The sequence below is a fragment of the Rutilus rutilus genome (genome assembly GCF_951802725.1).
Source record: "Rutilus rutilus genome assembly, chromosome: 21".
In the NCBI taxonomy this organism is placed as follows: domain Eukaryota; kingdom Metazoa; phylum Chordata; class Actinopteri; order Cypriniformes; family Leuciscidae; genus Rutilus; species Rutilus rutilus.
In genome coordinates, this window is record NC_140226.1 from 33,784,326 (window position 1) to 33,799,566 (window position 15,241).

Genomic DNA, 15,241 nt, shown 5'->3' on the forward strand with positions numbered 1-15,241 from the left:
TAACATTAAATGAAATGTGACAATGTAGCATACTACTGTCTGAATGCATGCAGTTCCACAAGCTATTTTTTAATAAATTCAGTACACTGCAGTAAGTAGTATGCTAGTATTCTGTAATATTAGGGTTACAGGGCTGTGTCTAAATAGCATTCTCCTATACTACTCATACTTGTTCTGTAGAATGCAGTTAATAAAAGCCTCACAGTCTCTTTTAAACATTTGTAGGGAACTGTAGAGAGTTTATACTGAATAGTCTGTAGTATTTGGTGTAATGTACCGATAAACTCCTTGCGCATCTTGTCTCTTTGCCGCAGGTCGTCGGCGCTGAAGATCAGGGCGTTTATGACGCTCAGAAGGGTCACCATGTAGGGCACGTTATCAGTGGCTCGTAGTTCGTTCATAATCACACTGAATCGATACTGCTGCATCTTCACAGACTGTCAGAAAAACACAATGCTGTCTCACATCACCGCTAATGACATGCACACTTTATTTTTAGACATCTTAACTTTAAACCTCTGCTAAAGCTAACATCAGGTGACCATCTCTCCTGGTGTTGAGATCAGTCCAGTCCTCTGAAGAGCGGATAATCCCGCAGCTCAAGAACAATATTAATAAATGATGCAACACGGTGCAAAGACATATGTGCTTACTGAGAATATTTCTGTCTAGTTTTCCAGCACAAATATCCAAACATTCTTAAGTTAAGATACATTTAGTTGAGAAGCAAAATTACAAGATAAATGATCAAAATATAGTGAGTTTGTGCTTAAAACAAGAACAAAAGTCACTCCAATGCAGTCAGAAAAATATACTTAATCAGAATAAAAAACTAAATTACTTTTTTTCTGATCCTATTGGTAGATATTTTTTCTGGTTTTAAGTTTAAACTCACTTCAGTTTAATACATTTTTCCAAAAACAAGACTAAATATCTTGTCATTTTGCTTCTCAAGTGAAAAAAACCCCCAAAATAACAGTTTTCTGAGAATACAGAGAATTTTCTTAGTAGTATTTTTGTCTTGTTTTCCAGCACAAATATCTAAACATTCTTAAATCAAGATACATTTTTACTGGAGAAGCAAAATTACTTAATGAAAAAAAGTATAAAAATGATTTCTTTACCATCTTAAGAGTTCATGCGTCTGCCAAAGGGGTCAGAAAAATCAACAAGATTATGTTTCTGAGCCTGAAACGCTGGCAGATTTTTTTTCTTATTTTATACATGAAGACTTGAAAAAACAAGACTCAAAAAATGACTTTTTTGCTCATTCTGAAGTGTATTTAAAGTAACATTGTACTGTTCCTCACACACTGATATATTAAGTAATGAAATCTCATCACAGAAGACACTTTTGAGCTGTATGTCATCGCTCTCAGCCGACCCGAGACGCATGTCAACACCAGACACAACAAAAGACTCTTTCTGACCTGAGGGCCAGTTGCATAAACATAGCTATTATGTTAAGACTGTGTCTTAAGTACAAGTATGACCAACTAACGGTTAGTCCAGTCTTACTTTTCAGTATCAAATTATACCAAACTATGTTTTTATGTAACTGACTTAAAACTGAATGAATGAAAAAATGTGATGACCAACGTTTAAGACAGTTTCTGCATCCGGCCCCTGATATCAAGCCTCAGTCTCACAGAAGATCATAATCCAGAGATGAACTTGCCTTGTAATGGTCCAGAGCGTCTAAAGCGAGCCGGTGTCCCTCGGGGGAGAACATGCTGAGGGCCGCCAGCAGCTCGAACACCTGCTTCTTCACCATGGTGTTGGACGTGTCTAAAGCTGCAGGGAAGGGGAAAGGAGACACTGAGTTTCTAGCTTCCTCCACCATCATTTTCTCCACGTTTGGGAAGTGTTAGCTGCTTATTTTTGGGGGATGTAACGTGAACTTTGCACTTCTGATGGATAAAAAAAACAGCTGAAGCATGTGATGGGTGTGAACGTTGAGCAACGCAGATACTGCTGTGTAGGAATGCATGTTTTCTGAATTGATCTTGACTGCTGGAGAGTCGCTCCACAGATTTAAAGGGTTAGTTCACCCAAAAATGAAAACTCTGTCAGTGATTACTCGCCCTCATGTTGTTCAACCCCGTCAGACTTTCGTTCATCTTCAACACAAATTAAGATATTTTTGGTTAAATCTGAGAGCTGTCTCACTCCTCCATAGGCTGCTAGGTAATCGAGATCTGCCATCCCAGAAAAGTTAGTAAAGACATCGTTAAAATAGTCCAAGTGACTACAGTGGCTCAACCGTAAGTTTATCAAGCGACGAGAATACTTTTTGTGCGCAAAAAAACAAACAAAAATAGCGACTTTATTCAACTCTTCATTTTCTTCTGTTTCTCTGAGTGAGTTCACGTAGTGTAACAGTGCAGCGCTTCTGGGTTGTACATCAGAACGGAGGCTCACTATTGGCCAGCATCACACACATGACCAGCCTCGGCCAATAGTGAGCCTCCGTTCTGACGTACATCCCAGAAGCGCTGCGCTGTTACACTACGTGGATGGATAGATGCACTTTTATGATGGTAACTAAGGTAGTTTTAACGAAGGTTAACTGTTACCTAATGAACCTTTTTGTAAAGTGTTGCCAAAATGCATGTATGGAGGGTTTCTAAGGTTAAGACAGTGAGAGTGGCTCTATATACCCTGAGACAGCTTGCGCACGTATCCCTCATTATCCACGATGAAGTGAATCCCAGCGGACGAGTTCATGACGGCCTTCACACAGTTGACACACGTGAGCTGCAGAAGAGCGTCTGCGATCCGAGAGCATCCGCGACCCGACAGCCGGTCCAGCGCCTCCAGAAGCAGGTCCAGGCCCGAGAGCTCCAGGAACTGACCCATCCAGGCCTGGTCACTCTTCTCCAGACGCTTCTTCAGGCCGGAGTAGTTGACCACGCTGGGAACCTGCAGGAGACGAATGCACAGCTCGGCCTCAGCGTTCTCCAGGTTCGCCTCCTGAGTGCCGTCCGAGTCCTGAGACGAGCCCAGTCGACCTCTCACGGCCATCCACTTCTTCTGCACGCCGTCGGACTTCACAGACATGATGAAGATGATGGTAGAGGAAGGTGCTGAGAAGACAAAAAGCAGAGAAAATAATTAGACAGTAACAAGAATACTTCCATCTAGATGCACACAGAAACTCAAAGCTCTTCATAAGACCACCAAAATAAAAGATCAGCTCAACTATTATAAATTATGACGGAAATATTGTATAGCACAAAGTACATCTAAAAGTAATAATAATAATACAATTTATTAAAACATTACATTTATTTATTTATTATTATTATTAAATAAGGTGATGAGCAACAGAACTTGCATAATGTCGGCTATGGATTAAAAAAAATCTTGGTTTTATGATATTCCGTATAATAATAATTGATTAAAACATTAATAATAATAATAATAATACATTAAAACATTACATTAATAATAATAATAATAAATAATAATACAATTTATTAAAACATTACCTTTATTTATTATTATTATTATTATTAAATAAGGTGCTGAGCAACAAAACTTGCATAATATACACTACCAGGCGAAAGTTTTGGTTCGGTATGATTTTTTATGTTTTTAAAAGAAGTCTCTTCTGCTCACCAACGCTGCATTTATATGATAAAACAAACAAAACAAAAAAAACAGTAATATTGTTAAATAGTTAATTGGGGAATTCAGGCTTGCTGTTTCCACAGCGACCGGTTCAGGTGTAACTACTACAGGTGACAGTTCTCTGGGCAGAGTCGAACGTCGAACCTAGAATCTCAAGGATCCATTCAAGTTACCGAGAGCCAGTTTCTTCAACGGAGCGTCTGGCAATTTGTCTGAGGTGGGTGATTTATTGAATTAAAATGAGGAAAAATAACATACTTTTTTTTCATAGGCCGAAAAACATATGTCGCTCATCAATGTCAGTTCCAAGAAGTGGACCAATCAGAAGAGCCCGGAGGCGGGGCAAGCGTTGCGAGACTTGTTTACAGTAGCCTGGCCCTTTAAGAGCGCGTCTCGAGACCCTCGCGTTCTGCGATGCGCTTTTACCATGGCTTTTACATGTAAAAGTCATAAATACATAAACCGTTCCTGAGCGGCGCGTCTCGCGTTTTTAGACGCAAAGATGCGTTCTGTGTGAACGGCCCAGTTTAATACCTGAGAAAGACGAGAGTTAGCGGCTGCTTAAAATATCCTCTTTGCTGTCTTTTAATTGTGCTTCCGAGACGAGTCATTAAGAAACTTTGAATCACAGTATTCATAAATACGTTGAAATAAATCTAATATATACAGATACAAATCACAACGAGTAAATAAATAAATCAAGACTGAACTCAGGTAAGTTAGCAGTTAAGTGTAACAGTTAGGCCTAACGTTACACGAATGGACTTCTCTGACAGAAGAAGCATCTTAAAATTATTAATACAAATAATTTAAACAAATTACTTGGACATTAAAACATGTAAATTACAGTTTGATGTAAATTTAATGAATGTAACAAACCTTAGCAGTAAATAAGAGAGAAGAGTTAGCGGTTATATCCTCTGCGTTCTCTGAGGATGAGCGGCAGTCGTCATGGTAACTCTCCTCTTCCAACCGCCACTCAGAGTCAGAGATCAGAAAATGCAGCTGGAAACTCATTATAAAACATTAAAGTAGCCTAATTTACATAAAAGTTATATTACATGTAAACGGAAATAGTCTATGTAGGTTAAAAAAGAAAGAAAGAAAGGAATATATACAAAAAAATATATATTTATGTGACCCACTACATGTAGGGCGGTCACAACACTAATAAATCAATGTAATGTTTTAATAAATTATTATTATTATTATTATTATTATTAATGTAATAGTTTAATAAATTATTATTATTATTATTATTATTATTATAAGGAATATCATAAAACCAAGATTTTTTTTCATCCATTTTAATGTACATAATATGGAAGATATTTCTTCATTTGTTTTAATTTATACAGTATGCAAGTTCTGTAATGCAGAATCTATTTTTTTTTACAAAAAAGAAAATGCAATGTTTTGCTGTAAATTATTTGTTATATTTTCATGTGATTACAATGTAAGATATTGATTAAATTGTTAATGTTTTATGAATTCATTTCTTTAGACACCATTTTTGATGATAAATTTGTGTTGAAACATAAAACACAGAATCCCCCCCAAAAAAGAAAAGAATTTGGTTAAAAAAAAAAAAAAAAACAGGATTGTTTATATTTATTCTCAAGGTCAAACAAACATGTGCAATGCATTTTCTTCCCCATTAAAGAAATTACTATTGTGATGATTTTATAAACAGCATAATCTATGCTAGAAAAGAGTCATTACTCTACATTTGGTGCTGGTCGAACATATAAAGCAGCTTCAAGTAAGCATCAAGACACATGATAAATAAAGATGGCCCATTATTCCCTTTTACAAAGTCTTGATGTTGTTTTCAGGCTCTACTAGAACAGGTTTTCCTGCTTGAATGTTGATTATTTTCCTCATATTCTCCATTGTTGCGGCTCCTCTCTTCCCAGTCTGTCAGTAACGCTCTGTTTAGTTCCTGTCTCTATGAAGCCCCTCCTTCTGAAAAGCACTGTGCTCTGATTGGTCGGCTGGAGCAGTGTGTTGTGATTGGTCGAGCGCTTCTAGTGTGTTTGGGAAATGTCCCGCCCCTTTCCATAACCGCCAGTTTAACACACTACTAACTAACTCAACCAGGCCCCGCCCCTTTATTCTGCGAAATGAGGAATATTGTGATGTGTTCGTTCCCGGAAGAAACTCAAGACTACAATGGAGGCGTTTCAGGAGTTCAGGAACACTGACACTGATATAGAGAAGAACTGAAGCTTCTTCATGATCAAACAGCATCATTACACACTAAAGAGAGAGGATCATCATATCTTTAAGAAATAATTCTCGACTTAAATTGAGCAAGGCATCAAAACTAGGCTTAAGGACGCAGGAAGGTCTATCAGAAATGCCCATATTTAGAGAAAATTAAAGCAGGAAGGAAAAGTAAAACTACGGCTCAACATATTCTTGAATCCAGAGCGATGGATGATCAGTTCAGACTCGCACAAATCAACACAACATGAGCCCCTCTCATCTTTCTTCACGCGGGTTTAGGCGAGTCTCCTTCTGATTCATGACCTGAGCTAGCCTGACTCAGAATGTGAGTCTGATCTGCTCCATTGGGCTGTGATTATGGGGCATGTTTCAACCGAACCAGGAAAGAAAATGCCTCTGCACTCAATTGGATTTTTATTTTATTTTTTATTTTACCTTTATTTAACCAGGTGAGCAGGGTTGGGGAGTAACGGAATACATGTAACGGCGTTATGTAATCAGGATACAAAAATCCAGTAACTGTAATCCGTTACAGTTACGTCAAAAAACGTAGTAATCAGATTATAGTTACATTTTGAAAAAAGGGGGAATACTTTCAGGATTACAATGGTTTCATTTAAAACGAAATAAATAAGTATTTTGGCATAATAACACTATATTAAGACGAGCGCGCTACTTACAGTAGTTCCTGGTTCTGTTGCCAGTAATGACTCACGCTGGTGAATGCGCAAATAACAGCTGTCTACAATCTCCTCAGACGCAGATTGAATCACTGCTGCTAGTAGAAATGATGCTGCCTGCGGGTAAAATCGCTTTTAATTCATGGAGATTCCGCTGCTATTTTGTAGAAATTAGGAGAGTAGCTTTTTTAGTACTCAAAATGTCCTTTCTTAATCTTTTCTCGCGTAACGGGATGTTCGCTGTCTAGGTAACGTAGGGGAACTCCCACTGCCAACGCCTCAAGTTCAGTCAGGCAAATTAAGAAAGATCACGGCTTTAGTCAACATGTAGGCCTATTTTAAAATAAACTAATATGTAGATTGTGTAAAAATTTTGTGCTTTTTTTTATTTTTATTTTTTTATTTGTTAAAAATAAAACAAAATAATCTGTAATACCATACATTAGCCACTAGATGTCTGTATAGCCCTTTACATAAATATATTATATTCAGGCCTGTGTTAATGTGTTAAGGCCAAATTCTTAATAAGTTTTTTTGTTGTTGTTGTTGTTGTTTTAATAATATTTCTTCTTGCTTGACTTTATTTATATACGTGACCTTGAAGTAATCCAAAAGTAATCAGTTACATTACTTTCATATTATAGTACTTGGATTACGTTACTGAATACTTTTTTTATGAAGTAATTTGTAACTGTAACGGAATACATTTTTAAAGTAACCCTCCCAAGCCTGCAGGTGAGCACGTAGAGAACACGTTCTCAATTGAAACGGCGACCTGGCCAAGATAAAGCGAAGGTGCAAGATAACATAAAGTTACACAAAGTACACAAGGGGATAAAAATGATGAATAAAATACAAATTTTCTAGGCAGTAATAAAAGCAGCCTTGGTATGTAAACAATTAGTGCATCATAATCTACAATAAAGGATCGAAATGATAAAAAAATATCAAGGCAACTACATAAGTAGTAATAATACTGGGCATAATTGTGCAAGGAGAAATTGAGCAAGTAGCATACAACACACAAACAGAGTGCATGAGACTCTCAGCAGGGCACCAACGGACAAAAAGGCACCAGAGCAGAGGTAAATTGAGTGCAATTATAATAAGGGAAATCAACATGTGTAACGAAGAGGAAAAAGCTCTGATAGTCGTGCTTTAAAAGACGTGAGAGAGATGGTGTTCTCAAGTTTCATAGTCTTTTGTAACTCATTCCAGTCGTGTGCAGCTGCAAATTGGAAGGAGCTACGGCCGAAGGAAGTATTTGCTTTATGGGTTACTAGGGAAATGTACACACTAGAGCGCAGGTTACGGACCGGTAAGGCAATGGTGAGTAAAGAGTTCAAATACAGAGGGGTTTTGCGTAGAATTGACTTATATATCAGACGGTACCAGTGGGTCAAGCGCCGAGTATGTAAAGAGGGCCAGCCTACTAATGCATATAGATCGCAATGATGAGTATTAAAAGGTGCATTGGTGACAAAACGGATGGCACTATTGTAGACCACATCTAACCTTTTCAGAAGAGAGGTGGAGGCAGTCCTATAAATGACATCACCAAAATCTAATATCGGAAGAACAGTCATTTTTACCAGCGTATGTTTGGCAGAATAAGTGAAAGAGGTTTTGTTTCTGAATAAAAAGATTTTATTGAAGATTGAAGCTCGTTAATGTGGAACTGAAAAGAAAGTGTATTATCTAACCAGATACCTAGATATTTGTAGGTGCTAACATAATCTAGACTTGATCCATCCAGAGTCAAGATGCTAGTCAGGTTGGCAGGTACGGGCAGTGTGCGATTAAACAGCATGCATTTAGTTTTGCTGGAGTTTAGGAGCAGTTTAAGTCCGCAGAATGCATGCTGAATGGCCTCGAAGCTCTTTTGAAGATTAGTTAGCACAGTATCCAATGCAGGGCCAGATGTATATAAAATGGTGTCATCTGCATAGAGGTGGATCTGCGAGATACCAGCGGCAAAAGCAACATCGTTGATATAAACAGAAAAAAGAGTTGGTCCAAGAATCGAACCTTGTGGCACCCCAGTTGAGACAGCAATAGGTTCAGACAGACCCTCAGATTTAACATGTTGAACCCTGTCCGAGAAGTAGTTGGTGAACCAGTCAAGACAGTTTTTCGAAAAACCAAGGCTACCAATGAGGATATGATGATCGACCGAGTCGAAAGCCTTGGCCAGGTCAATAAATACGGCTGCACAGTAATGTCTTTTATCAATGGCAGTTGTAATATCATTTAAGACCTTGAGTCCTGGGATAGACCTACAACCAATCAGAGCAACGGAGTAAGTGACGTATGTTCTTCATTCATCTTTCCGATCGACAAATGCCTTGATCGCGGTTCTCTGTTCCTCTTTTAAAATGAATGCGCTGTCGATATCTTCTAGAACAGAATCTACACATCTCAATTCTCCAGCGGCAGCCATCTTTGTTGTAAATGAATTCAACCCAAGCACTCTTTGGTGACGTGGATGATTACGTTACTGTTGATCATCTGTCCATCACCGTATAAAGCCTGCCCTGACCATTTGATTGGTCCGAACAGCTCTGGTTCGAGCATAGTTGCTCCACAACGGTACCCTGTAGGGGTGGGGAAAAAAATCGATTCTTAGATGAATCGCGATTCGGGACGTGGACGATTCTGAATCGATTCACAAATGTCAAAAATCGATTTTCAAAAAAAAAAAAAAAAAAAAAAAAAAATTCTAATAACGTAACATTGAAGGAACGCAAAAGGCGGAACTCTGAAGCGGACGTGCAGTGCGCGGACAGTCTGTGGCGTGCACATAACAGAGACGCGCACATAACAGACGCATGATGGCTGAGCGCCAAATCCGAACGGCACCAGAGAATGTCTTCGTCAAAAGCTAACGTATGGAACATTGGCAATTTCATTGTGATCTATTTAGTATTTTTTTGTATGAGAGCTAATTTCTGTATTGTTTAGTTTTCACATCAATATGCTGTGTAAACCGATCTGATCTGTATGCAATATGTGCAATGCCAGTCACAAAAAGTTACATTTTGACTGTAAGTTACTCTCTGCAGATGTTCATTCACTTTCTTTGCTATTTTTGATTGTGGTATACAGCAAACATTTCAAGTCATAACTCTTTATTATTTAGTTGTGTATAAGTCAAGAGCGACTTTGTATGTTACTAATTATTCAGAATAAGCATAAGTCCACAAGCATTATACGTTATGATAGCTTCTGGTACATAATTCTGTATTTTTGAACGAAAACTGTTTGTGAATTTGCTACAGCAAAATGTTTTTTTTTTGTCTGAAGGATTATATTGCTCATTGGAAATTACAAGAGGATGTTGGTTAGAAGTCTATTATTAAATGCTAGAGATTCAGAATATGCTGAAGTTTGTATTAATTTACTACAAGTATGCTGCTAGTACAGGCACACATTTATTTTCCTGTTGGTTCTCAGCAATGTTGGGACATATGCTGGCAAATGTAACCTTACAGTTGACTTGCCAAATCACTTCCATTTGTTTTATTAATACAATTAATATAGGAAGTATTGGAAGTAAGTTCGTTATTGGTCATCATAAATACTTTGCTTTAAAAGTACCAAGTAAAAATATTTTTTCAATGTTTTTGATAAAAGGCACTTCCCTGATAATTGAACTTAATAAATGTGAAAAAGACACTTTAATGTCTCCGTTTGTCGTTCTGTATTGCAAAGCAGATGAGAGTAGATCATGATCAGAAACCTGATTAGAAATCATTATGAATAAAATCGAATTGTTTTGAATCGAAAATCTTTTTGAATCGAAAATCGATTTTGAATCGAATCGTGGCCTCAAGAATCAGAATCGAATCGAATCGTGAGATGGTAAAAGATTCCCACCCCTAGTACCCTGCTAATCCAGAGTTCTCGCGAGAGCACAAGTTGAATTTGCTCAGCGAGTTACTCTGGCGTCGAGTAATGATGCTCATTAACTATGCCCCTCGATCTGAGCTGCACCAATCACATCGGTTATCTGATATAGGCGGAGCTAAACAGAAGACGACAGCGCTGTGACGTCGAAGTCATTAGTAAACATTGCAAGATGGCTATGGATGAACACCAGTTGTTTGAAACGGCTTTGGCCGCTACAATGAACGAGTTAGACTTGGCTTTTCATCTAAAAGAGGAACAGAAGACGCCGCTCGAATCCTTCCTTTGCAAGAAGGGCGCTTTTGCTGTTTTGCCGACCGGATACGGCAAGAGTCTAATCTACCAGTTAGCTCCGCTGGTAGCTAAGCGATAACTTGTTGTGATTGGTCGTAGTGTTACCCAATTGCGTGCAGTGAGATTTTCAAATGCATGCTTGGTACCGCCCCTCGAGCTGGCCGAGTTTCATTAGTCGACGCCAGACCATTAATCTTTCAGATTTAGGTCTGGATTTCCAGGCTACGTCCAGACCGAACTTCCCGACCTCACATATTGTGGGCGGGGCCAACTTCAGCTGGCGTCCAGGCTAGATCTGAGCCGCACTGACTCTGACTATTTTTTTGTTTTACAGTGTAATGCTGAAGATTAAAATCTCTTCTTCATGTATAATTATGATGCCAGTTGAAGCATATCCAGTAAATATGTGCTGAAAGCATTGCAAGAACACACCCATAAACTCAACACTGAGATACTTCAATCATCTCGCGGACAGACGTCCGTGTGGACGCTCAGACCGTTATAAAGTCATGTACACTGATGAAGTTATGACAACATGTGTTTTACATTGCTTTAACTCATCAAAATAAGTTATGCAATTTCAACCTTTTTTATACGTTTATTTAAATTTTAAAACCAAAGACAGTCTCAAAAACACGCTTTGAAATCTCTGGTGTTTCTGACGTCACAAACTACCTTGTAACCAATCAGATCAACGTGTGATCGTCAACCAGTGGATCTCTGAGCTGAGTGAGTGAGTGGAGGCGGGGCTCATTATCTGTGACAAATAAAACATATTTGAATTCAGCAACTTTATGTACACTATACTGTTCAAATGTCTGTGGTCAGGAGGATTTTTTATCGAAAAGCAAGGACACATTAATTTGCTCAAAAGTGACAGTAAAGACATTTATAATGTTACAAAAGATTCTATTTCAAATAAATGCTGTTCTTTTAGAACTTTATATTCATCAAAGAAAATGTTTTCAAACCAAACCTGTGAGTGACACACACTGGTGTTTCATTACTGAATGAACGAATCGGTTGAAGGAATGATTCAATGACTCACTCATTAAGACTTGAATGAATCAGCCGTTTAAATGAATCGGTTTTATCTCAATGACTCGCTCATTAATAGTGAATTTCACATTTATAGTGTCTTTTCATATTTTAAATCCTTTCAAATATCAATATTCAATGTTTTATGTTTACATTATTTCTGCATGTGTAACGGCAGGTTAAACACATTCATGTCTCTCTGAGCTTCACTAAACAGTCTGTGTAAAAGCATCTAAACTTCAGATGCAGCTTCTGTGTTTGATAGTGTCTTATTATTCTAATTGAATTCATTGATTAAATGTAAGAATTTGACACAAAAAGATGATGCATACATGTAATCGGGTTAGACAAAATGGCTTTATAAAGGTAAAAATGCTCATAAAAGGTAAAAATAAAAGGGTGGTATAATGCGCTTTTCACAAGATGTAAAATAAGTCTCTGATGTCCCCAGAGTGTGTGTGTGTGTGTGTGTGAAGTTTCATCTCAAAATACCCCACAGATATTTGTATATAGCATGTTAAAGTTGTCACTTTTGTGAAAAATTTCACTTAAATGACTATTAATAGGTAATTTTCATTGCCATTTAAGTGAAATTACTGAACTTAAAAATACGAGCTTGATAAAAATGATCATTCTAGAAGAAAATTTCAAATGGCACTTAGAGGCTTTTGCATCTGAACTCTTCATAAATTCACATAGAAAACAGCTGATTTACATTGGAATAATATTTCACTGTTTTACTGTATTTTTGATCAAATGAATGCAGCAGAAGAGACTTTTCCAAATCAGCAGCTCAAAAGAGAAAAGCAAGAGTATTTCAGAATGACTTCTTAGCATAAACACGTGTTTGTTACAGGATGAAGTCTATTGTCCACCCAGCCGTATCTAAACTGCTGATTCAACACGATCTTTACTTTACAGACTCCATATCTGATTATCTCACACAATCCAGCGCTGGAATCCGTCCCGCCAGGGATCGACTGCAGACAAAAGAGCGTTTATGACACAACCCAGCCAAACAAAAGTGCCAGACCATCTTTGGCACTGGATTCACTTTTCCTTTTTCTAGCCCAGTTTGTTCTGGCCGAGGGAAAGTACGACTTCTAGCTTCAAAGCTGTTTCAGATTGATAAGTGTTTTGGCTTGGGAACATTCCAGACATTCCCATTAAGTGGATTTAAAGTGAACGTGAAGAATGAACACGAAGAAATGTTACACAATGTGTCTGTAGCTTGAGTCAAGAGACTCCTAAAGTTTTAGATTTTCTTCATATTCTGTGCGGTTCAGTTCACAGCAGTGACAGAAATCATCTTTTCCAATGAGTTTAAAGGGGTGGTTGATCATGATTTGACTTTTCTAACTTTAGTTAATGTGTAATGTTGCTGTTTGAGCATAAACAACATCTGCAAAGTTACAACGCTCAAAGTTCAGAGCAAAGGGAGATATTTGCTTTTAAAGAAATCGCTTTTTAAGGACTACAACAAACGGCTGGTAGAGACTACACCACATTCCTCCCGGGTTAGTGACATCACCAACCCTAGAATTTACATAAACCCCGCCCCCTGAACACTATTTATAGATTATCATGATAGAATATGCTAATCAATGACTAGAAGATAACTACACATAAGCTACATAAATTCATCAACTAACCATTCAGAAATGTCCTGTTGCTTCTACATGTTGTCACTTCTTCTCGAGTCTCTCCATCATTGTCTGACTCCGGTTTGAACATAAAAGGCTAAATGTTTTTGAAATTTTCAGTGCATGTGTGTGTGAGGTAAAAGGACACAAGCTGTTGAAGCTCCGCCCCCTGTGCCGGGAGCAGCAGCTCATTTGCATTTAAAGGGACAGACACAAAAACGGTGCGTTTTTACTCACCCTCAAAAAGTGACAATTGTAACATCCTATATAAAATATCTGTGGGGTATTTTGAGATGAAACTTCACACACACACACACACACACACACACACACACACACACACACACACACACACACACACACACACACACACACACACACACACACACACACACACACACACACACACACACACACACACACACACACACACACACACACACACACACACACACACACACACACACACACACACACACACACACTCTCTGGGGACATCAGAGACTTATTTTACATCTTGTGAAAAGCGCATTATACCACCCTTTTATTTTTACCTTTTATGAGCATTTTTACCTTTATAAAGCCGTTTTGTCTAACCCAATTACATGTATGGCGCATCATCTTTTTGTGTCAAATTCTTACATTTAATCAATAAATTCAATTAGAATAATAAGACACTATCAAACACAGAAGCTGCATCTGAAGTTTAAATGCTTTTACACAGACTGTTTAGTGAAGCTCAGAGAGACATGAATGTGTTTAACCTGCCGTTACACAAGCAGAAATAATGTAAACATAAACCATTGAATATTGATATTTGAAAGGATTTAAAATATGAAAAGACACTATAAATGTGAAATTAAGTCACTGTTAATGAGCGAGTCATTGAGATAAAACAGATTCATTTAAACAACTGATTCTGAGTCATTGAATCATTCCTTCAGCCGATTCGTTCATTCAGTAATGAAACACCAGTGTGTGTCACTCACAGACGCAAAACAGTCCTGTGGTTTTGTTTGAAAACATTTTCTTTGATGAAATAGAGCAAAAACAGCCAATACTGTCTAAAATGTAAGTCTTAATATATAACTACTTAATATTAACTTCTTAGTTATTGAACTGTTGTATAAAATCATAATCACATTTGTAATAATGCTGATATTTGGAGGAAAAAAACGCACTCTTCGAACTGTGTTATATTGATTAACTATATTAAATGATATAATATAAAAGACACACAGAGGTGTGTTTGCCCCTTATCTTGGATATTGACGTCATTATACATGGATGCATTTTAATCGAGTAAATCGTGCAGTAAATCACGCACTGAGACCACAGAATGTGTGTGCTATCTAGGTGTGTTTCTGTGAGAGACATAATATCAGATCACACATCTCTAAAACCACAACCACGACATTATCGTATTCGTGGACCATATATATATCTCACTCACACCTCTATTAAGGCCTCATCCTCACAGCACCTGGAGAGATAGAAATCACACACAATCTGATGAAATGCCAATCATACTGTTGTGTAAGAGCCCTCGCACCGGCTGAGATAAACCACGAAACGCTCCCTTTCTGTGGGCGAATTGCGTAAACATTCATGGAAGAATCTCAGTGTGTGTGTGTGTGTGTGTGTGACTGGAATTTTCAGCCCTCGGTCACACACTTCCAGTCAGGAAGGAAAGACTTCCACATGAAGGGAAACTCACAGAACAATGAGAAACACGTCTTCTGCTGAGCAAATGCCACAAAATCATAAAATCAGGTCATATTTCTACCCAACATTAAACAGATGAAATAAGTAAATATA

At 37.8% G+C, this 15,241-nt stretch overlaps 1 protein-coding gene across 11 annotated transcripts in view; it reads right to left on the reverse strand.

Moving 5' to 3' along the window:
• Positions 1 to 15,241, reverse strand: part of LOC311280989 (inverted formin-2) — a 37,620-nt gene that overhangs the window by 17,420 nt on the left and 4,959 nt on the right. For all 11 annotated transcript variants that reach the window (XR_014625759.1, XR_014625760.1, XM_084393603.1 and 8 more), the window contains exons 2-4: positions 2,661 to 3,086; positions 1,679 to 1,794; positions 278 to 437 (exon numbers count right to left, since the gene is read on the reverse strand). Coding sequence is in view for 9 of the 11 variants with exons in the window: in XM_084393603.1 (XP_084249729.1) it covers positions 278 to 437; positions 1,679 to 1,794; positions 2,661 to 3,060 (676 nt within the window). In the remaining 2 variants the exon portion in view is untranslated. The remainder of the gene's footprint in view (positions 1 to 277; positions 438 to 1,678; positions 1,795 to 2,660; positions 3,087 to 15,241) is intronic.